Genomic DNA, 24,827 nt, shown 5'->3' with positions numbered 1-24,827 from the left:
GTGTAACAGACTGTGCAGTAATTGCTGCCTCCCTCCTGGGGTTCTCAGAGGCAAGCACCTCAATTCTGGCTTTGGTTGCTGCTCTGCAAGGCTTGGCTCCAGGGACCATCTTCCTGTTTCTGCGTTGGTTCACATGTTGGGGTCCTGTGATGAACTCAGTTTTTCAAAGGAGTTAGAAGCACTTGGTTGTGTTGTCCTTGATAATGAGTATAGTGGACAAAACTCTTGAGTGAACCTAAAATCTGATCCAGATACTGCAAGGTTTCATAGTGATGTGCCAAATCTGAGCATTCGGTAGCTGAATTGTTGGCGGATATTTTGGTTTTCTTAAACAATCACTTCGAGATCTCTTGTGAATCTGCCCTATATATGTCCAGCTTTCTTTTGGGCTACTGTAGGAAATTTTTCTGGATCAATAGGAACCCAGCCTTTTCTTTTACAAAGCCTTTAATAGGTTAAAAAATAATTTGCATTAAAAGAAGTCACTACAAAGCCTACAATAACACCATATTTCATAAAATTAAAAGTAATTTCTTAGCATAATTTAATTTGTATTCTATGCTCAATCTTCCTGGTTTTGATAAATGTGTTCTTCATGCCAGGTTTGTTCAAGTAAGATCCAGTTGAGTGCCATATATTGTTAATAACTGCTTTGGTATTATGATTTATAATGAGAAACATAAGAGCAATAAATATGCCCTTTGTTTTGTTAATGAGGTGACTTCTGGAAAACCCTTTGGTAACCAAATTTGGGAACTGGTTGCCAGAAGAACCCACCAGGTGATTAGAGGGTTGAAACTTTCAGTCCCGCCCCCTGACCTGAAGGGGTGTGGTGAGGGGGTGAGGTTAAATCTATTGCCAGTGGCCTGTGACCATCAGTCAATCATCTTCTGTAATGAAGCCTCCTCAAAAACCCGAAAGACAGAGTTTGGAGGGCTTCAGTTGGTGAACATGTAGAGATGTGGGGAGAGTGGCACCCTCCCAAGGCCGTGGAAGCTCTGCTGCTCTTCCCGCGCACGTTGTGTTATGTGCCTCTGTCCGGCTCTTCATCTGTGTCCTTGTACTACCTTGTTGGGGAGGAATAATTTTTCCTCCTCCATACAAAGGTTTTTTTGGTTAGCCTAATAATCAAATCAATATTAAACAGATTCACAGGAGAAAAGCAAATTTAATTTTGTGTACACTGGAATCCCTCCTATGTGAGAGGTTCAAAAACACAAAGGTAAAATGGGTATAAGTGTAACAAGGTAATTTTGACTGCACAGGAAAATGTTCTTAACTGAGTAAACTTCAACAAATATTCTTAAATATTTAAGCTTAAATAGCCATTATTAAATATTTAAATAAGTTTAAATAAATATTATTTTGCAACAGGTTCACCTCTTTAAATCAGTGATGTGACAAAGGCAGATGGAAATTTAAAGAGCCCTGAGGAACATAACGCCAGTGTGTGTTTTTCCCACACCACCAAACAGTTCACTCAGTTCTGACGCTCTCCGAAGAGAGCGTCAGATTCCACAGGTTAAGGGCTCAGTCCCACAAGACTGGCCCTGTTGAGCCCAGGAATGGGGGTAGGGGTTTGGGGCTTCACAGGGGAAGACGGTCATTCACAGGATGATAAGGAGAGCAGATGTTCAGTGACTAGATATTTGCCCTGCCGTACAGATAGGTCGTAAAAATTTATTTCTGGTGATAGCGCTTATTATGGGCAAGGCTTCCAATTTAAATTTTTTAAGGAAGAGAGAAAAGTTACTCTGAGCCCACTGGGTTTTGAATGCCTGTAGCTCAAAATAGTCCACATGTACATCTTGGGGATGCCTGTTCTGAACTCCTTCAAACCCTTTATAATAAACTGGTAAATGTAAGCAAACATTTCTATGACTTCTGTGAGCTGCTCTAACAAATTAATGAAACCCAAGGAGTGGGTGGTGGGAACCTCCGACTTATAGCCAGTGGTGACAGCCTGGATTTTCTACCAGCAAAACCACACTGCAAATGGTGGCTTTGTTCTCTCAGTATCTTTTAATCTGGAACAATACCTTGTATTCATGTCAGGACCTTGTTGATTGGAATAATACCTTGCATAGTGGCACACCTTCTGGCTTTCATTCCCTTATCCCTCCAACACTGTGCTGTTCAGTACAGTAACCACTAATCACACATGGCTGTTGAGCTTTTGAAATGTGATTAGTCCAAATTGAGGTGTGTTGTGAGTATAACACATCTCTAAGACTTAGTACCAAAAAAAGGTAAAATATTTCACTAATAATTTTTATATTGAATACATATTCAAATGATAATCTGAGCATATATTATCAATAGGTCATGCTACTGAAATTAATTTTCTTTTTCATTTTCTTAATGTATCTAATAGAGAAATTTATTTGTTTTCCAGGATATTTCTACCAGATAGTGCTATTCAACAGAGTTTAAAACAAAATTGCTACCCCAGAATGACTTCGCATCAGTTCTCTGAGTTGTAGTAGAAGGAGAACATCAGTAGACTAAAATGTTTTTTATGCTACAGTTTTATAGCATATAGTTGCTCTGACCTTCTATGTAGAAGCCAAATGACTTTCCATGGTGGATCTAGCCTAGAGCATCTTGAGAACTAACATCCTCCGAGCATGCCATTGTTCAGTAGATGCAGCAGCTGCTGCGGACTGAGTGCCCCGATAGCTGAAAGTGTTAAATAATGTAAACCTGTAAGTGTGCCACAAATGCTAAATATAGTTGGTAAGCCAGTGCTGCTGATTTAAAAGGAAAAAAAGTATGTGAACCGATGAAACCTCATGCTTTATTTATTTGTGTGTCTGTTGTTTATTTTTAGCCTTGGAGAACCTTGACCAGATGAATGCCTCCGGTTTTGGAACCCTGGGAAGTCAGCATGATTTCCAGTCCCCGGAGTTTGTGAGTATTACTGTCCTGTCTTAAATTTGTAATGGTCGGCCAGAGATTTCTCACAAAGCAGAGAAAAAAAAGGTGGCTTTTCTTTTTAATGGATTCTTTCCTTCAGTGGTGCTATATCTAGCAGAAGTCTCGCTGGCAGTGACCATGTGTTCAGAGCTGTGGTTTTTGAGGAACAGGTTGCTATAGAACTATAGTGTCTTGGCATCATGCTCTGTGGGCTTGTTCTTCATGCTGTTTGTAATCATCAGCGGGAGCTCATTCTGCAGTAAAGTAGCATCATGTTTCCATGCTCCCCCATTGATACGTTCACTTTCAGTTTCTGCTGTTAGTAACTCTGGAAACCACTCTTTAACGAGCATGTACAGGTCCATTAACCAGTCTGATTCCCATTGCATTCTGGAGCCTTCAGTGACACAGCCTATATAGGCATATCTTGTTGGGCTAGGAATATTCTATTGGTTATTCCTGCCAACAGGGGAACTAACTGCTTTTACTGAATTGGACTCATTAAAGGTTAGTCATGATTCCTAAACGTAAGGAATTAAAAATCTTACTGGATGCTACTGTGATTGTATTAACGCCTTGTTTAAAGAAAATTAAGTACATAGGATGCCGTATGCAGAATGTCCTCACTAACTAGCTTTTATATTAGACTCATTTGGAGAGAGGAATGGGAAGAAGTGTTTCTGACTCCTGTACCATATTATTTCACCAGATGTGTAGAAAAGCCAGGGTCCACCTACACTTACTGATTTTTCCCCCGTGACAAATGGCTTGTCTACAACTTTAGCAATGCAAAAATCTTTTTGATTTGTTTTCAAACCACTCCAGCAATTGGCAGAGCACCATTATATTATTGATAAAGACAAAAAAAAAGAAGAACCCATTATGTGTTTTCCTCTTCTCACTCACTCTTTATGGATTTGCCACTCAATGCAGCCAAGAGGAAGGAAACTAGGCAGTGCTCTGGATTGAAAAGAGTTCGCACATAAAACTGTATCCACAATGCCATTTCATTTCCAAGTGTGGACTCCTGTGGTGTACTAGCAGATTGCCTACTGTGAAAATCACTTGGCTATAATAGAAAGACATGGTATTCGATGACTTCCCTATTATATTCAATGAGATTTTCAGTGAGGGAAAATTGTGAGTGCTCACCAATATTCCTGCATCTTAAAGTAGCAGAGCAGTTTTGTGCTTTTCTAATTTCTGCAGTCAGAGCCCCCGAAGCAGAACTGACACAGATATTTTGAATTTGAGTATGATGTTGGCATAGACTTGTGGGATGGTGGCCCTTTTTGGCTTTGTTATTTTCTAACTGCTTTTTTCCTGATAACCTGTAAGCAACATACCTACTCTAAGAAGAGCTCTCTGCAATAAGGTGGTATTGTGCTTGGTAACAACATGCAGTTCGTACCAATTTCCTGTGTGAAAGCAAAAGTGTTTTTCTCAAGAACAGACCTGAGTAGACTACGACATTCGAGATCGACATGCCTCAGTGTTGTCTGTGCCATAGTCTACACTGGCAGCTACACTGGTAATCTTATTTTGCCTTTAGTGTTAGCTTCTCAACCAGCACATGTCCCTTTTCAAAGTGTGGGGACTGGCCAGTCCAAGCTAGAATGACCAGGGGTGGAACTCGAGGACCACAGAATATACTTACTATGACTTGTCTTAACAATGAGTCTGAGAACCTCCAGGCTCGAAGGAGATTGTTAGGCTCAATCCCCAGGTTTTTATTTCCCACTCAAGACTGTGGAGTCACTTCTTCAGACCACATCAGTCGAGTTGAGGGTGTTAATCACAGTTGCCTTAGATGTGTGGTTGTTATCGATGTCTGTAGACGGGCTATTATTTCTCTAATTGTGTGTTCACACCATTTTCAAGAAAGGATCTGTGATTTTTCTTGTGCTTTATAGATTTTCACACATCCGACGCTCACCACATGCCACATCTTCGTGTGTTGTGTATGTAGCTGCTTATATTTTCTCCTCAGTGTCACTGTAGCCTGTGTGCTTCCCCCTCCATAGTAAACATCTATTTCCCCAACTGCTGTCTCCATGGTAAACAAACAGGAGGTGTACAAGGTGCCTTGAGAATAAGGTACTCGAGGGAATTGGGTGTGATATTTAGTGCAGCCTTTTTGTAGGCAGAATGTTACACGGCATCAGTGAAAACAGAGAGCTCAGAGATGGTGTGGACAGACGGATTGGGCAAATGCCCTGGCAAAATCAGGTAAGTTGATCCAGCCCCAAATTTAAAATCAGAAACAGGTGATAATATAAACCTGGGAGCAAAGAGAACCCAACAGCAAAGCAGAATTTGAAAACAGGAAGGAGAAGACAGAGGAGTACAAGGAGCTGTGAAATCAGTGTTCTGTCTCCATCTGGCAGTTTGCTGAGCTGAACTGAAATAAGGCACAGACCATGTTTACTCAGGCCTTATCCTCAAATAGTTCAGATTTTAGAAGGATCAAGAGCCTAGTGTTTTTATACAACAGAGTGTATTTATATAGTTTGGCCAACAGGGAGAACAAAAATGCTTATCAGTATTCATTCCTTTGGAATTTCTGTTCTTTTTTCCTTTGAAACAAGGCCTCAGAGGGTGGTGCTGGTTGAATAGCCCTGTTTACCGGCAGGATAAGCACGTGGAAGGGTTCCTTCCCAGCTCAGGTGTCTCTAGTGGGACTAGGCGGGCAAAGCCTGTATTGCCAGCTAGTCTGTGTAAATGACCAGTAAACGAGTGTTGTGGTGAAAGCCCCTCACCCCACACTGTGTGGCGGCCTGCAGACAGCAGCCCACCCCGTGCGCAGCAGGGTCCCCTGATTCTCCTCACTGGCTGCAGAGTGTCCACTCGTGACCTGTCAGCTGTGTACCTGCACTGCTCCTCTCCACCTCACGCCCCACTTTGCAGACTGAGGCAAGTGTAGCCAGTCCGTGCTGAAATGGAAAGGGGTGAATGGAGAGGTGGACACAAGGTGTGCATGTGTTTGCTACTCCGAAGCTTGTGCGGAGCTGGGAACATGTGGAAACCAGACATGGACCCACTCCGAGAGGAGGCGGGCTGGTGAGTGCGGTGGAGGGGACCTGCTGAACACCGGCCTTACGGAGAGGAGCTCGGTGATCTCACTATGCTGGGAAACCCTCGGTCCAGTTCAGACTTTGTGTAACCACAATGCAGTTTGGTTTTGTAACGTGCTTTATTAACTTACTGTTTTATTCTGAATGTTTCCCATATTTTTTCCCAATTTTATTGAGATAATTGACATATAACACTGTCCATTTAAGGGTCACAGTACCATGCTGGGGTTTTTTTAACATTATTATGCCACTAACATTATTCCCTCTAACACTGTTCCCTTTTGTCAATAAACTGTAATCACATCATAATTTTCAAAACAGTCAGTTCAAGGGGGATCTAGTCAAGGAAATAGTGGTATGGCTAGGTGCTCTGGAACCAGGTGGTTGGTGACCATCATTTTTGGGACATGGACCCCGAAAATAGACTAGCTACATGATGACAGGTCTCAGACTCAGTTGGCCAGAATGAGGCAGGGGATTGAGTATCCCCGATAACCTTGTAGTGTTCAGACTCTGAAGTAGAAATGGCCCAACTAGGCAGTCTCTTGGGAGCTGGGGATGGAAGCCATCTGCCTGGCTGTGGAGCAGGTAAAGGTTGTTTTGCAGTATGGTAACATGGAGATGTGGGGTGCCCAGGCTCCCCCGAGTGCTGTCAATTTCAGGTTTGGTTAGGAGCAAAGGTGTTCTGAGGGTTCAGTTCAGGGCCTCAGCAGTCATGGCTGACCCAGCAGGCCTCAGGTTTATTCTAAGCCTCAAGGAGTGGAGGGGTTAGTAGAGGGAAAGTTTTGTATAATGCAGGAGCTGCAAGCTGGGGAGCTACACTTTTGTTTGTGATATTCTGGAAAAAACCACCTGGAGGACCAGCAGATATGGACATGCCATTTATTACTCATTTTGCAGGGTTGTGCACCGATTGGCAGTGGGTTGGATGAAAAACCATGCCCCACCTGTGGCCTTGGCACTATTTATTGGGTGAGGGAGGGACCAGCAGTGGGGAGGGAGCTACAGCAGTGTGTGAAAATGCTACAGGGTTGTGATAAACACGGGGGCCTTGAAAAGGCTGAACGCCAGATACACACTGTTTTCCTCCTTATGGCTGCTGGCCAGGTGGCCACCTGCTCTCTGAGGTCATGGGAGGGCCCTGTCTTGAGCTACCCCACAGTTGGGTAGTGGTCAAGTCTCTTTCTAGAAACCCTGCCTCTCTTGGTATTGGCCCTGGCCTGAGTGCCTGTGTGCTGGAGTGAGGGGTGCAGGGTGGGGAAGAACTGTGAACAAGCAGTGGTGAATCTGCTTGCAGCAAGCCAGATGGAAACCAGGCTGTGGTCAACAGGAAAACACATGGAAGAAAAGAGAAGGCTAAGACATTATGGTTTATGATTTGCGTCTCACTAGTAATATCCCCATTTCTTGTCTTTTTTACTTAAGATTTATGTACAATTCTTCTGGCTTTTTGGAGGCAGGAAGATTCTTATAACCTCTTATCTTGTGCTCCTAGGGATGTTTTCCTTTGTTTAGCTTCTACCAGATTTGGAGTAAATAATGATGAGTGTGGGCTGGCAAAGAGTATGAGGATTACAATAGGATAAATCAGGGAAGACAATAAGAATCCAGGATTTAGAGAGACTAAACTAGAATAATGGACTCAGGAAGACAACGATTGCAGTGGAGGAAATGTGTGATCGCTGGTCGCGGCTCCACAGAGAGGAGGCCTGAAGAGTGTCCCATTTGGGATTTTGTGTAACTGGCTCCCTTTTTGAGGGAAGATACTACTTTCTAGAAAACACTGTTGATTCTGCAATTCAAATTCAGTTGTCTTTAACTAGATGAAAATACACGTGATCCCTAAGAAAGGGTTAAAATATTAATTCATTGAACAAATATGTATTTGAAGTCTACTATTTTAGGCACTGTAGTGAACAGACAACAAATATCCCTTCACTGGTAGAGCCTACATTTTGGTGGGGGATACACAAAATAAAAGACATCAGCGTGTCAAATGATGGTAAACCCTTCAGGAAAAAATAAAGCAAGGATTGTATGTGGGTACTGTGGGGGAAGGGTGGCAGTTTTAAATAGTGTTTGGGGCATGTCTCACCGAGGGAGGTGACAAGTGGGAAGGCCTGAGAGCAGGGACGCAAACTAGTTGGAAATCTAGAGGAAGCACTTTCCGGGCAGACGGAATAGCACAGACAAAAGTCTTGAGGTGGGAGTCCATGATATGTTTGAGGAAATGGCAGGAACTCAATCTGATTGGAATAGAGTGAAGGATGGTGAGAATGGTGGACAGAGGGACTTCACAGGCCATTCTGAACACTTTGGTTTTGCGCCAAGTGGGTTGGGAAGTTATTGGAGCATAAACTGTGGGATTTTGAGCAGAGGAGTGGTTTAACCTGACCTATGTTTTAACAGGATCACTTTGCCTGTGTTGAGTATAGACTGGAGGAACAAGAGCGGAAGCTGAGACCTGTCGGAGTTTCCAGGACTCTAAGTGAGAGATGACAGTGGCTTGGTCCTGAGTGTTAATTATGGCAGTAGTGAGACATATGCTAATTTGTGGTGTGTTTTGAAGATAGAACCAAGAGGATTTGTTGACAGATCAGATGTGAGGTGTGCAAGAAAGAGCAGTCAAGGATGACTTTAAGGTGTTTGACCTAGACGACTGCGGAAGGAGCAGTTGGAGGGAAGAGTATGAAGAGGAAAGTCCCATTTCAGTTTTGTATACGTAAAGTTTGAGACTTTGAAGTATAGGTGTTGATATACAGTTGGATATATGAGGCAGGAGTTAGAAGGGGTCAGGCTAGAGATGTTGTCAGCACAAAAATGGTGTTTAAATCTATGGGAGTGAGTGAGAGCAAGGGGAAGAGTGAGATAGAGTGAAAAAGGGATGCTGGAGTGAGCCCTGGTGGCTCCGGTGCCTGCCTGTCAGGGTGATAAATGGAATCAGCAGAGGAGACTGAGAAGGAAGAGCCAGTGAGGCAGGAGAACGGGGAGAGTTCTGGAAGCCAGTGAAGACAGAGCAGATAGGAGGGAGGGACCAAACGGTGCTCCTGAGGATGGGACACTGGAGGTAGCGCCATGAAAGAGACCTGGACAAGAGAAGTCTTAGCTAAGTGGGGGGATCCAAAATGTCATTAGAGAAATTTCAAAATGGAACGGAGGAAGAGGAATTGGATACAGGGAGTTTAGATAACACTTTCCAACAGAATTTGCTAAATAAGATTGCAGAGATAGGAAGTATTATCTGGAATGGGATTAGGAAGAAAAGAGTTTTTTTCCTCATTTAGATAGTTCTAAGATGGCAGGAATTACCTTTGTAAGATAATAGAAATAATTCTGTAAGGAAAGAAAATCTGATGATGAAGGAGTGAAAGGGAAGAATTCCTGGAATGCCCTCTGAGAGGGAGGGAGGGGGTGGAATTCGCTCCATCAGTGGAGGGGTTGGCCTCCCCCCAAAGCTTCATTTTTAGAATGGGGGGAAGCCAGTGTGGGGGACTCAGGTGGAAGGAATGGCTTCATTAGACTTGCTAGTAGAAGCTTATTGAAGTTTTTTATTGATTGATTTTTATTTACCAATGACATGGGAAACAAGGATAGTTAAGACTGAGAAAGGAAAAGAGATAAGAGATCTGAAGAGAGGAGAAGGATAAGATCGCCTGAGAGTGAAGTGAGACAACTGCCTGGGGGCCCTAAGAGCCCGCGTGGAGGCGTGTAGTGGGTGTGATGGTTGTATGCTTTTCCCATTCAAGTCCAGCTTTGGGGAGCAGGTGTGAAATAGGCAAAGAGTCTGATTTAACTTACTTGGGGTTTCATCAAGTCAGTTCAGTGAAGCAAGACAAGGCTAAGAGAGTTACCAGGTATTTGCAAGACAGTATCGGACCAAGGATAAGAGGAGAGTGAGGCAGTAGGATCAGCAGATTTAGACCCTAGGGGGTGTGATCATTTTTGGAATTGGGGTGTTGGAGAAAGTGAACTGGAGTAATAATAGGCAGTAGTTGGAGAGTCAGACATTTGTAATTGAGGGAGGAGTTACAGTAGCTAGTACAGACAGGGTCTGGTCTGGAATTTGAATATGGGAATGAACTCCCGAGGCAGGGTGGAGTTGCAGGGACAGGGTGTTGGGATGGTCACATGTGGATATGAAAATCCCCAAGAATTATATCAGGAATAATGCATTAAAAAAAGTAACAGTGAGCCAAAGTTTAAACCTCCAAGGAATGAGGGGCAATGACTCAGGAGTCAGTATATGGCAGCAAAAGGAAATGACCAGAAAGACAGGAAGAAAATCTGGAGGATGGCAGGACAGCAGCTGAGAAGCAGATGAAGGAATAGTTCTGGATGCTGTGTAGGGAGGGGCTCAGTCATATCAGGATTGCCCAGCATCAGCACCACTGGCATGTTGGGCTGGACTACTCTTTGCTGTGGGGAGCTGTCCTGTATGTTGTAGGATGGTTAGCTGCATTCCTGGACCCCACACAAGATGCAAAGGACCCTCTCTCCCGAGCTGTGACAACCAAATATCTCCAGACATTGCCAAATGTCTCCTAGAGGGGCAAAACCATTCCTATTTGAGAGCCACTGAGTTAGATGAATATGGAGAAGGTATTGAGGTCACTGGTGTGCTTACATAGAGCTGTTTCTAGGGAGTGTTGGGGAGTCATGGGACCTCTGAGGATTAGGGAATGAGCAGGAGGAAAGAAAAGAAAAAATGTTGACCGATCTTTCAAGGAGTTCGACTGTGAAGAGCTGGAGAATGAGAGGAGAATACGAGAGCCAAGGATGATCTCCTTCTGTCAGATGGAGAGACTTGCACAAGTTCAAAGACAGATAAGAAGGATCCATGTGAGAGGAACAGCCAGATCTAAAGAGTGGCTCTGAAAGGCTGTGGGTGGTGAGCACAGCGCTGTGGAGCAGTCCGCACTATGTAGGAGGGGCAGTGTCTCTGAAGGAACAGGGATAAGAGGGCCCATGCTGTTTGTTTGTGGGTTTGATGGAGAGAAGTTGAGGGAATTCCCTTCTGACTGCTTCAGTTTTCAGCTGCTGAGAGGGAGGAGTTGGCACTTTGAAGTCATTGTGGAGAGCAAGGGAGTAAGCTGACCTGGAAAAACCTAGAACCGGTCTAGGTTGTCTGGGCTGTGGTGAGGGCCCATGGGGGCCAGTGAGCCTGAACTTACGGTGATACCCAAAAGCCTTGCTGTGGTTTCTCCAGCACCACTCAGACAGCAAGGAAGCAGATAGCAGGCTTCAGCCTGAGCTTTGCTAAATGTACATGATAGGAGGAGGTACTGAATTGATGAGCTGGGAAGTGTAACTTAAGGAAGGGGGGAGAAAAAGAAGATTTGCAGATTGATTAAAAAATATCATGAGCTCTGGCTGGGTAGCGAAGTTGATTGTAGTGTCTCTCCCAATATGTCAAGGTTGAGCGTTCTGTACCCGGCCAGGGCACAAGAATCAACCAATGAATGCATAACTAAGTAGAACAACAGATCAATGTTTCTCTCTTTCTCTCTCTCTCTCAATCTAAACCAATCAGTCAGTCAGTAAATAAAAATCATGGGGCCTCTGAAGTCACTGTGAAATTAGAAGGGGAGATGCAAGTTGTGGTCAGAAAGAGGGCTTCTTGAATAAGTGCTTTTGGAAAGAGAATTTTTTAAGTGATGACAAAGTCCAGGGTGAGACTCTGGCAGTTAGTGCACAAAAGGGAGGAGATCATTGGTGGTGAGAAGTCAGTTGCCTAGATGCCACTGTACGTCTGTCATGACTGGACACGATGTCCTTGTGGTACGATGGACGACTCAGAATGGAAAGGAAATGGCAGCCAGGGGCCCGTTTCAGTGAGCCGGGAGTAGCAGGAGATGGTAGACTCTGGAAAACTCGGAGTGTATTCTACTTGCACAGAGACCTAAAAGTTTTTCCCCCCAAGAACATTGGGAGTAACAGTCTGAATGTGATGCATGGAACACAGAGAATGTCAGTCCTAACTCCTCGCTGTGCTGTGTGAAAGGTGTGAGAGGAACATCCAAACCAGCTGCCCACTGAGCTGCAGGTTTTTGTTTGCAGGTTTTGTTTCAAGGTGCTCAGTTGGTTTTCTTTCAAAGTGGATTGAATTTAATCGTTTTTCCCCCTAGAAATCTAGCAGTCTAAGTAGCCCTAAGGCAAGTAAACCAGTGCTGAGGCTATCGAGAGAAATTATGGTTTATTTTATGGTTCGTCCAAGGTCTTCTGGCCAATCCCAGAAACCCAACGTAAGTCCCAGGCCTGCCTCAAGCTCCCAGGCTCTTCAGGATCTGGAGGGCTGGGCGTAAGGCCCGACTCTTCCATTCGGGCACTTCCTTACGTGGACTTACACTCTCGGGCCTGCTCTGAACAGAGAAATAGGGTGGTTTGCCTCATAGCTTTTGGCACAATTTCACCAAACTAAAAAAGAAAAGAAAAGAAACTGCAGAAGGAAGCCAGACAAAAGAACATTATTTTCACAAAAACGACTCTCCAAAGGAAAAATGAGATCAAAGATAAACTAGCTAGTAAGGACAGCTAAATTGGCCCATTTGCTGTGAGAGATATTCACCTGGCATTCCAACATTGAGAGCTTTTTGTGCATTCAAGAGCAAAAGATACTGGAATGTGTACTTTGCCTGAATGGAGGAAAGGGAACCTACTTATTTGCTTTCTGTGGCTGATTGAGGAGCTACATTTGTTAGGGTCGGAGGGAGGAGCAAAAGTAAACAGTCCAACATGCACAGATCTGGGTCAGAAATTTCTTTCTGAGTCACTTCTTTGGAATGCAGAATGGATTTTCCCAGAGAAACAGTCGTAAATGGTGATTAGGCTTTTGGGCCCAGCCAGGACAGGCCTGCTAAAGCCAATTTAACTCAGAGAGCTAGCTAGCACATTATCATTCCATGCCAATAATTTTGTGTAACACCCCAATCTTATTTTTTCTGTTGTGACTAAAAAGTGTGAGTAAACCTCAAGTCCAAAGTGACTGAGTGAGTTGAGGCTTGTTAAAAAAAAAAAAAAAAAAGTGCTTAACGTGCCCTAGCCAGGTACCTCAGTTGGTTAGGGTGTCCCAATATACCTAGGTTGCAGGTTTGATCCCCAGTCAGGGCACATTACAGGAATCAGCCAAAGAATACATAAACAAGTTGGACAACAAATCCATGTTTCTCCCCCACCCCTTCCTCCCTCTCTCTCAAGTCAATAAATAAAAATTTAAAAAAAAATTTTAAATGCTTAACATGATCAGAGGGAAATTGATTTTGAGTTGTGTTAGGCCCTGAAGAGGCCATGATGGTCGAAAATTTACGGAAGACAATTAGTGTTTCAAGATGACAGACGGAAGAGCTCATCAGCTTCTGAAGTACTCTTGTCTCTTCTGCTGCTGAAGGTGAACTTTAGATTGAAATGGTCCAAGCCCTTTCCAGGAGGGGCTGCAGAAGCCCATGCTGCACAAGACCATTTTAGAAAGGAATATAATCATCCCAAGTGAGTCTGAGTACCCTGACTAGAAAAATTATGTATCGACCAGGGTGTTAAAAGAACTTGTAGATTTGCTCACAGAATCACAATGAGTACTCTGGGGGTGATATGGAGACTAGGGCAAGTTCCACAATAGTGAGTGGACAAACGTGACAATTTTCCCAAAGGGGTGGGGTTAGGGTGAAAGCTGGGCATAGATTACACTCTGATCAGTGGGGACATTGAAGCTGGAGCATTGGTCTCCAGGAGTATTGGAGAGTAAGGCTTTTGAACACATGGTTTGTGAAGGTTGGAAGAAGAAGGGGTCATCAGGAGCCAACATGAGTTCAGTGAGAATAAGTCATGTCAAAGGGAGCACATCACCCCTGCCTTTTAAAATGGGTATGGGAGGTTATTAGATGGGGGAGAAGGAGAAAACCACAGACATTTTTGTGTGTTTCAATTTTAGCAAGGTGTGTGGGAAAAAATGCATTTAAATACAGAATAAAGAAATGCAGGGCTGCTGAGTGTGTGCTTATCTAGACAATTGATCTTACCAAGACTGGATTAGTGGATGGAAACCAATGTCTAGGGGAGATGAAAATCAATATGAATTAAAGTAAGCTCTTGCTCCTAATTCATAAATATCAGCTGCCTAAGGAAATATCCTAAGGGCCGAGCCTAATGACTGACCACATGAAAAGGTTCGGTATTTGGCTAATTAAACAAAGTATGAATTGAGCATGTAGTAATACCTCTAGGTTTTATCCATGCCTATGTACCCAGAACAAAGAAAATCCCAGGCTTCTCCCATTCAGTATTGGTAAATCTACCTCCTATTGTGGGTGCTCCGTTTTAAAAGGAATCCCGTTGAACCAAGAAGGGTCAACATGGTGGTGGCAAAAACGTGATGACAAGTGTAAATATTTGACAACAGTAATTGGTGGTAACACAAAATACAGTATTAAGACCCATGAATGGGAAGTACATGTAGGCAGGCAGATTTTATTTCAGCAAAATATTCCCATGAATGAAATACCTCAGTTCCTTGGAGTAGTTCCAACACAGACAGACAGGGCGACAGTGTAGGCAGGAGATGGTGAGTGCTTGACCAGGACGTGTCGGCAGTGATGGAGCAGAAGGGTGTGCCTGTTGTCCGTGCAGCCGGACTTGGTAGTCGATGGAAGGTGGGGAATGAGGGAGAGAGAGGATGTTTCTGGGACTGTACTACTCCAGTAAGATATGTGTGGCTCACTAATGTTTGAGTTGCTTTCTTTTTTATTTTTACCTTCATCAACCTATTAGCAGCTGCCGCCAAATTATGTAATTGATTAAAACCCTTTCCCCCATGCAGCAGGATTCATTCGACCTGGTTTTATTCCCCAGTTTTAAGAAACCCTTGACTGTAAAGTGCTTTGTGAATTCCTGCCCCACAAAGCAGCCCATTTGGAATTCAGCAAGCTCTCTATTATCTGGTGAATGTCAAAATTAATTTGACAGAAACATGCGTGAGGAAAGCAGGGAGCCCTGGGCATTCTGGGGGCATTCTGAACAAAGATGTGATACCACATTTACCATAGAGCTCATTTGATTATAAGTCATCTAGAAGCATATCACAATAATGGCCAAAAAAGCCCACAGAGGCAAAAGAATTGAGTTAAATTTGAGAGTCTGCTGGTAAATAACCTGACCGTGCCATGACCTTAAAAAAAACCCACATTAAATTAAAATTTAAAGAGAATACAGAACTTGGAGGAGATGTATATACAACATGAATTCACAGGATGGATTCCTGGAAAATCGGAGAGGGAAACCAGTGGGATTTCAGCTACAGCTATCCATCCCGTATTCTGAACTCTTAATTTGGAAGTATTAAGGATTTTGGAAAGATAATTTAAAATCCTTTTATTTCTGAACTTCAAATAGTTAACTGTAGTTTTTCTTATTTCAACAAATAATAATAAAAAGTACATTTTTACTCTAAGTCTCAAATGTATTCCTTAAGTGAGTTTCTGGCCAAAAAAAATAAATAAGTATAAATATGCTTTTACCCAGAAAACCCTAATAGCTTCTTCAAAAAGGAAAAAGTGCCTTTAAAGTTTCTTCTCCCAAGTCACTTTTTGAAATGTAGATAAATGTGACCTGACAGATTGTAATAACTACCAAAGGGCATTTTCATTAATTGTAACAGGCTGTCCAATCATATGGACCTTTATACGATGTTAATATGCTTTAGACTATATACAGTCAGGAACATACTTGTAGCTGGAGTAAAAATTTGGCTGCTAAGTCCAAATTCCTTTAAATGAAAGCACATCGTGAAAATTTGGACAGGCCATTCAGTGAAGTTAACGGTATCGCCACCATTCATGTACTTTAGTGATCCTCAGTGTGTTTGAACAGGAAGTAGGCCGAAGTGGAGCTCCAGGGTGAGCATGGAGAAACCATGTGCCTTTTCTTCATGCCTTGCCCTGTGCCTCGCTTCCATTTGGCTTTTCCTGAGTCATATCCTTTTATAATAAACTGGTGATTCCCAGTTCCAATGATCTTCAGTCCATTTCTTTTACCACTCTTTTTTTCTTTTCGGGCTAAGACCTATCAACAATAAAGGCCCAGGGAATTTAAATAACTTGCCCAATACACACCGGTCACAAACATCGGGTGACAGTTGTTCTACTTCCACAGCATTTTCAAACGAGCAGTGGGCACACCAGCGGCTGGGCAGAATCTGCCAGGAGGTTGATCAACACAGCAAAGAAGCCATCTAGAGAATGTGTGTTTATTTTTGGTAGTCAAAGTCACATTTTAAAGTATTTGTATTTTATTATAAAGGCAATTCATATATGTTTCAGAAATGTTAGAAAGTTTTAAAACCATAAATAAGAAAATAAATCACTTCCATTTCCACTAAAAACAAAAACAGAAAAGTAAATACACTGTCTTGTGAAATAGGAAGTAAGAAGGCTGAAGAGAGAGGTGAATGAGATGAGATACTTCTGAGACTTTCCGAAGTGTTTTTACTTTTCAAAAAATATGTTTTCTTTTCAGTAAGGGAAGTTTTTCTAAAATAGTTACTCCCCCAGGCGTCTGCCCCGGGGGAGTAATCCCTGAGTGGGAGCTGGAGTTGCAGGGAATTGCAAGCCCGCTGTCCCTGCACAACTCCGCTCTCTGTCCCCTGTGGGCAAGTTGCTTTTCCTTTCTGAACCTCAGTCTCCTCCTGTATAAAAAGCAGAAAAATCAGCCATAGATTTACTCACCGGGGTGTTACTCCATGACTGCACCATCATTGAAAAGCATTTTATCTATCTTAAAAGCATGTTCATAAAATAATAATACAGTGAGAAGTCTTATCTAACATTTATAGTTGGCAGTGCACCGTGCAGGACAGGGCGAGCCAGCCTTGAAACTGCCACAGCCCTGCCTTGCCCGGCCCAGCCCCCTGCTCACTTCCTTTCACATGAAATCGAATTGTGTTGGCTTCAGGGATTGGTTCTTATGTGCACACAGGAGCATTTGGGACTTACGCTCCTGAAAAAGTGGTTACGTGCCCGTGGGTGCCTACCAAATCATCAGTGGGTTGAGAATTAATCATATCCAGTGATATTAGACAATACCAACAGTAAAGTCTATCAATAAATAAATATGTCAAGCACTTACTAACACTTGCTAATATAATTTTCAATTGAAGTAGAAATGAGAGCTATTTAAGTTATGCATTATTTTGCATGAACCATTCATTATCAGCTTCATTAAAATTTGCAGTAAATTTTTCATTTATTCAACCACATTGTCTTATTATCTGACAGACAGTAGTCAAGCAACTGATGCGGGTTGGTGGCTGGTTACATGAACGCTGCCAGGCAGCGCGCAGCGTTGGGTTAGTGCCAGCGGTGCTTACAAGGGCCAGAGGAGTCCAGTTAGGGCTGCAGTTCTCAGCCCCCGCTGTGCGTCAGAATTACCTGGCCAGCTCTCTGAAAAAGCAAAGGCCCACCCTCCACCTTCATGAGCCAGTCTTGTTCTTTGTTAGAACCCGTATATGTTTGTAGAAAGTTTACAAAGGTGACTGGATAGTGCAGCCAGGTTTAAGAAACACTATTTTCAAAAACACAGGTGTGTATTTTTGAAAGACAGGTATATATTTCAGCTTTGAAGGGTACATTTCGGTAAGTGCATAAGTCTGTACCAAAATCTGTACCAATCAAGGTTTTACCAGAAAACAGAAGCAGTGCGATATATATTCATATACACACTTGTGTGTACATGTATGTAGATATGTATGTGTATACTCATGTGTGTGGGTATGTGTATATTTATACCTATTATCCACACATGGCACAGAGAGAAAGAGTTTTGTTAAAGAATTTATCTCAAAGAACTGGCTCCTGTGGCTGTGGGGTCTAATCCATAGGGTGCTCCAGGAGGAAGGGAAGACTAGAAACTCTCAGGCAGGGGCTGGCACTGAAGTCTATAGGTGGAATTTTTCTCAGAGAAGCTTCAGTTTTTCTCTTAAGGTCATTCAACTGACTGGCTGAGTCCCACCCATATCATTGAGAACAATCTCCTGATGGTAGATATTAACCTCATCTACAAAAAAATGTTCACAGCAACACCTAAATTAGTGTTTTGTTGCATAAATGGGAGTGCCAAGCCAAGGTGACACGTACCTGGTCTCCCGATAGCATTCCATTAGTGTGCCCAATTTGCAGACTTGATGTAGGGGAGTGGGAAGAGACACAGTTGGAAAGACAGCTAGGGCCCGATGTAGAAGCCTTGAACTCTGGGTTTGGACTTTTGAGCGGAAACGATAAAGCCGTGCTATGGCAGCACTGTCCAACAGAACTTTCTCCGATGCTGGAAATGTTCTGACTCCGGGCTGTCCACCACGATTGTCACTTAGCCACATGTGACTGCAGAGACCCTTGAAGTACAGCTAATAAGACAGAGGAACTGAATTTTTAATTTTGCTTAATTCAGGTACGTTAAACAGACATGTGGAGAGTGCAGATATAGAGAGATCAGTCTGGCAGGAGTATACAGGATTCAATGGAAGGGAAAACCAAGCAAGCAGTCCAGTTAGACTGCTCATACAGTCCCCCCCCACCCCCACCCCCGTGTAGGGTGGGGCAGAAGCAGGGAGTGTAGAAAGGAAGAGAGATGAGAAGTGAGGAAGAAAAGAATAAAAAATAATCCTGTGGTTGTCCACTTCTCTGTCTTTCCAGCCACTTCTGTATCATCTTGCTTGCCCTCCTCTCCCACCCAAGCCCTTCCTGTCCGTCAGATGCGCTCAGAGCCCATCCCAGCTGTCTCTTCTGACTTGCTCTTCTCACACTCACTTCTGTAGTTTCAGTTATGAGTTCTGTGTTCACAACTCCCAGGTTCATTCTTACAGTCTTAGATCTTTCCTTTCCACCCCACACCCTCGGTATCTCCACTTGGAGATCTCACAAACCCTTAGTCTTCCCCTCCTACTCGTATTTCTCTTTCACTTTTCTGAGTTCAGGTAATGATATAATCATCATCCTCTCAGCTGCTCAAGCCAGTCCCCGAGATTTTTCCGGACACCTTGTTTCTGAACTGCTGATGCTGAGTGGGAGTTACAGCCTCAGCCTGCCCCTTGCTGCCCTCCCCTACCCCTGGCAGGTTGCCACCGTCCTTGTCCGGGCCCTCACAGTCTCCCCATGGTCGCTTTTGTTATCCCACTAGCCTCTAAATAATTTCTTTTAAAAAGAGAAACCAAACTATTTTATTTTATTTTTTTGTGATGTGTAATGGAATTTCCCCCTGTGGCTTTATCTGTTATACCATAGTGTCACAGGACAAAGGGTTAATTAATTTCAGTTGATTTATTTAATAATTATCCATTTAATATTTCTATGACCCTGTTGAGCTGGGACAGTTGGGAAATACAACTAAATATTCCTTGGGGGATAGGTTCTATTGAGAAAGACAGACATTAATCAAATAATTACACAGATAGCTAGACAGTGAAAATTGTGAGACCTGACATTTAAGAGGAGTATGTGGTGATCTGAGAGTCTCTAAGGAGGAGACCTAAGGCCCCCAGGGAGGTGAGGAGAGCGCTCCATAAAGAGGAGTTAGCCAGGGAAAGGAAGAGGAGATTCTAGGAAGTGGGAACTGCATGTGCAGAGGCAGCTGGGAAACACTTTCCTTGGATGGGACACAGTGCAGTCATTAGAGACGTTAAATGGGATACAGAGACTGACAACTGCATGGGGATGACATGTGGTCCTAAGTTCTCCAAGCCATCTGGAGCATTTGGAAACTAATGATACTGAACCTTTATCAAGCTCGAAGATGTTTCCAGTAAACACCTTGACTTGAATGTGTTATCTCAAAATCATCCAGTAAGTTTCTCTCTTGGCTTACTTTCCTAAAAACGAAAGGTAGGGGTTTTTTTTTCTTTTGCTGTTATAATCCAATTAAAATGATAGTATATGTGCATAGAAAGAGCTGACATGATACTCTATATGTATTGTATCTTGCTACTATAATTTGTATAACACAAAATTAAGACCCAAATGAATGGTATAGAACAATGGTCCTACAGTTTATGCTCTCAAAGTATTGACACCAGAGAATTTTTTTATGAGTGTAGCTGTCAAGATTTACTGCATTAGAACTTACAGCTGAAATGTTTAAATATTTATTAATTCATTTAAACATAACCAATAATAAACTCAGTACACATTAACATAATTACAGTATTTTGTGAAAAATAATTATTTTCTAAAACAAAATTTAGTAAGAAAGAAGGCATTATTTTGTATATTTTACAGGTCTCTTTAAGAGAAGACAGCTGGATTCTTTTTTTGTTGTTTTTTTATTGAGATAACATTGTTTAATAACATTATATAAGTTTTAGGTGCAAAGCTTTATAATTCACTTTCTGTGTACACTATAGTGTGATCACCCCCAGCAGTCCAGAGTCCACCCATCACCATACATTCAACCCCCTTTACCCATTTTACATCCCCCTACTCCTTTCCTCTGACAACTACCCATCTGTTGTCTGTGTCTATGAGCTTTGTTTATTTATTTATTTATTTATTCATTTACTAAATTTATTTGGGTAACATGGGTTAATAAAGTTGTATAGGTTTCAAGTGTACATCTCTATGATACATCAGCTGTATGTTGCATCGTGTGCTCCCCACCTGAAGCCCTATCTTCTTCCGTCACCGTGTATTTAACCCCCTTTGCCCTTTACTTCCCCCTCATTCCTTTCTTCTGGTCACCACCGCACCGTGGTCTGTGTCTGTGAGTTTGTTTTGTATCCCACATGTGCGTATCTGTGTCTTTTTTGTTTTGTATTTCATATACGAGTGAAATCATACAGTTTTTGTTTTTCCACCTGACTTATTTCATTTAGCACAATACCTCAGAGTCCATCCATGTTGTCACAAATCGCAAGATGCCATTGCCTTATGGCTGAATGGTGTTCCACTGTATCTTCTTTACTCACGTGTTAGTCAGTAACTACTTAGGTTGTTTCCATGTCCTGACTATTAAAAATAATGCCAGAATGAACTTCGGGGTGCATATATCTTTTTAAATTAGTGTTTTTATTCTCTTTGGATAAATAACCAGAAGTAGAGTTGCTGATTCATGTGGTAATTCTGTTTTTAGATTTTTGAGGAGCCTCCATACTGTTTTCCACAGTGGTTTCACCACTTTGCAATCCCACCGACGGTACACAGGGTTTCTCTTTTCTCTACATACCCACGAGCACTGGCTTTGCTGACTTTTTGAGAACAGCCATCCTGACAGGTATGAGGTGATATCTCATTGTGGTTGTGAAGGGCATTTTCCAGTGGTTAGTGATGTTGAGCATCTTTTCATGTGTCTGTTGGCCATCAACATGTCTTCTCAGGGGACATGTCTGTTGAGGTCCTCTATCTATTTTCTAATCTGAATTGTTTTTTGTTGTTGTTGGGTTGTATGAGGTTGTTTTTGTATTTTGAATATTAACCCCTTATCAGATACATCATTTGTAAATATTTTCTTCCATTCAGTACATTGTATTTTCATTTTGTTGTTGGTTTCCTTTGAAGAGTTGGATTCTTATATCTGTGTCTGCAGTTAAGAGTTGGAATATGTTGTCTTGGTTGAAGTATGTAATGTGAATTGGCCAAAAATTCTGTTCAGTTTTTTCCATAAAATAAAAGACACATTTTTCATTTTCCCCAATAATTTTATTGATTTGCATATTCTGAGTATGTTGGCTTTCTCCTGCTATTGGCTTCTAGTGGGCAGAGGCCAGAGGTGCTGCTAAACATCTTCCAATGCATAAGACAGCCCCACAGCAAAGAATTATTTGGCCAAAATGTCAGTAGCACCAAGAAACTTCACAAACCACTTTTGACATGTTCAATCAGTCACAGCACCTCCTCCATACACTGCACAAATCTTTCTGTGTGTTTCAGTTGCATTTTTACCTTTCTTGAAATAATAAAGCAAAATACAATGAAAATGTTGCATATCTTCTTCTATCTTCAATATTAAAATGGTGCAGAAAAATGCACCAGTTTCAATAAGATTTTTTTAAATGCTTGCTGATATGACAGCTGTCAACAATATAATCTAACAAAATTGTTTCAAATGAAGTTAAAGACAACTAAGCACTACTAGAGCCATGGTATGGAAAAACTAAATGAACTTTCTGGCCAACCTCATAGATCCAGCCTTACACAGGTAGACAGAAAAGAGAGGAGTATTTTCAAGCTTTTTTAGGTAATGTGGATATTCTTCTTTGATACCACATTAAAACTCAGTAAGTGGTAGTTTCTTAAAGGTTGATTGCAATGTAGATTGTAAAACCATATAAATGGCCTTTGTGTTTATTACAAATCTATGTTCTGTTTTGAAGCCCAAGCATGACTTTTATCACCATGCATGGAGCAGTTGGAAAATGTAGGCTCACCAAGTTAGGTAGCTGTTATTAAATATTGACCTACTTTATTATACAATGTGAAAAAAAATACATTTGTTAACATACATCCAACCTCACCAGAAAGCCATTGAATATTGAGAAACTGTCAAGTTCACAGTGGTTGACTACAAATTGTCCTAAATTCTAATACTTGCTTGAAACCTCAGATTTTATCATTAGCAATAAATATTGTCAGTTGTTTTCCTTGAATGATAATTTCACTTCCAGGAAAATATCTGCCAAATACCCAAGACTGTACAACTGAATTTTGTTTCAGTCATCTGTCAAGTAAAAGTAGCGTCTGTGAAAAAAAATTGGCAACTCAAAAATTGTACATTTTTCCTCAAGACAACCATCATACTCACTGTGCGACTGAAGTGCTTCATGGGTACTTCCATTTCTGCACGCAACCATGTACTCAGGATAGAGCTAGCAACTGCTACAGCTTCGTCTAGAGCATCCTTACATGCAGTGACTTTCTTTCTTTTTTGACTGTATAGTAATGACTCACAGAACAGAGTTTGGTACCACTGCTGAATTGTGCTAAGGCGCTGGCACAGTTGCTTTTACACTATGAGTGCAGCTGTTAACACAATGAGAAAGACAGATTACATCTTAGTATTATTATGAAAATGCTTGTGACCGCATGTGCCCCCAGAAAGGGTCTCAGGAATCTCCAGAAGTCCACAGTGGTGGACTTGATGCAAACAGTGGTATGGTGAGGGAGGAAGAAACACGAACCAAAGTTGTTAAGAAGGCTTCATGGAAGGAGAACTGAGCTGGTCCTTGAGCAATTAAGGTTTGGATACGTGGGAAGGAGAAGGAAAAGGGATTTCAGGAGGGCAAATCATGTGAACAAAGAACAGGGGGCAGGAAGCAGCATGACATGGCCAAATACTGATTGGAAAGGATGGTTGGACTCGGGCTATAATCAGATTATGAGGGATATTGAATACCCATTTGAAAAGTTGGCACTTTCTCCATAAGTCACTGGGAATAGCTGAAGGGGTTTGAATCCTGTGACTTGGCTGAGGTGGTGGTGTGGGAACACCCATGCCATGACAGTGCATAAGGCGTATTGGCAGACAGGACGACTGGAGGCAAGGAGGCCAATTGGGGTAGTAATTGTGACCTGGACAGTGAGAGTTAAGTGTGCAGACTGCAGTGATGGCAGTAGGTGGGACAGAGCAAAACGTCGACCACTTGCTTCAAGGGTAGAAATAATATGAGAACTAAAGACAAAAAAGTCAGAGGTCAATAGTTTATTACATTTTATGACCCTAAGTCCAGGCCAAAGACATTGTTAGGGAAGTAGATGAAAACTGGGTGTTTCCATATAAGGTCTAACATGAGACTTTTTCCTTCCCTTCCAAATCAGAATGCTTTCTTTTTTTCTTTTTTCTTTTTCTGATAACAAGGACTGAATCATGGAACACATTTCCTTTCTGCCCTGCCTCCAGAAGGCTTTGTGCCAAATGTCATGTTAAAATCACAACAATTACAATTGTCCTGATGGTTAGTACATTTTCCTCCTCCTCCTTACTCTGGCTCTGATTCTCTATCTCTATTTATAATTCATTCATCTTACTTGTTTCCATTCTGTTTAATGCCAGATGCCAGAAGACCTCTTTTGAAACAGACCGAGGGGATAAGAAAATATAATATAATGCTAATAACCTTTAACATATTTTATTCATTTGCGGGATGGGGCCCTCTACTTCAGTCACATTTTACTCAGAACTTTAAAAAAAAGCAAAAATCCTCTGGTGTCCAAAACCAAAGCACTAAGGCTTAATTTTCAAAAAATTCAACAAATTTAACTAACGTGACAATCTAGTTCAAAGCAGCAAATGAAAAGGTAGTGGAATACCAAAAACAGGTAAAGTGGTAGCAAAAGAAGTGACCCTCATACTTTGATTATGACAGAGAGGAAAACACAAGATGCAGGTGGAAGTTCCTAGAGGTTATAAAGTATGTGAATATACCCAGCCAAGCTAGAAGTCAATAAAGAACTGTTACATGTTAAAATAGCAAACACCAGCAGCTCACATTTGGGCTTTTACTACATTTCAGGATTTGTATTATTGCGTTGCATGCATCATCTCACTCTTCACTGTAACCCTGCATTTCTTTCCATGATTTCCCCCCTTTTACAGAAGAATAAATTTGATTATAAAGAGATAAAAGATACACACCAATGCAGATGGCCAGTTGTATGTGACAGAGTTATGATTTGAACCCAGCTCTGCCAGATCCCAAAGCCCATGTTTTGTTTTTTAAATGTCTATCACAGCTGACATACCATATTATATTGGTTTCAGGTGTGCAACATAGTGATTAGACATTTGTGTAACTCACAGAGTGCTCACCCCAGTGAATCTAGTGCCTCTCTGACACCGCGTGTTGTTATTATAGCATTATTGACTACATTC

General features: G+C 42.0%; 1 protein-coding gene and 1 long non-coding RNA gene across 5 annotated transcripts in view; one reads left to right on the top strand and one right to left on the bottom strand.

Moving 5' to 3' along the window:
- The window catches only part of ANO6 (anoctamin 6), a 192,765-nt gene that overhangs the window by 76,302 nt on the left and 91,636 nt on the right, over positions 1-24,827 (top strand). For all 4 annotated transcript variants that reach the window (XM_045829292.1, XM_045829293.1, XM_045829295.1 and 1 more), the window contains one exon: positions 2,831-2,910. In XM_045829292.1, the coding sequence (XP_045685248.1) occupies positions 2,831-2,910 (80 nt within the window). The remainder of the gene's footprint in view (positions 1-2,830; positions 2,911-24,827) is intronic.
- On the bottom strand, positions 14,490-16,807 carry LOC123812499. The gene is made up of 3 exons (XR_006784611.1): positions 16,703-16,807; positions 16,091-16,209; positions 14,490-14,614 (listed from the first exon to the last, which is right to left on the bottom strand). It is a non-coding gene; the product is annotated as an uncharacterized LOC123812499 (long non-coding RNA).

The sequence above is a fragment of the Phyllostomus hastatus genome, unplaced genomic scaffold, assembly GCF_019186645.2.
Source record: "Phyllostomus hastatus isolate PE091 unplaced genomic scaffold, TTU_PhHast_1.1 phas_scaffold_93, whole genome shotgun sequence".
Lineage (NCBI taxonomy): Eukaryota > Metazoa > Chordata > Mammalia > Chiroptera > Phyllostomidae > Phyllostomus > Phyllostomus hastatus.
The sequence above is the reverse complement of the archived record's forward strand: the minus strand, read 5'-3'. Positions and strand labels throughout refer to the sequence as shown.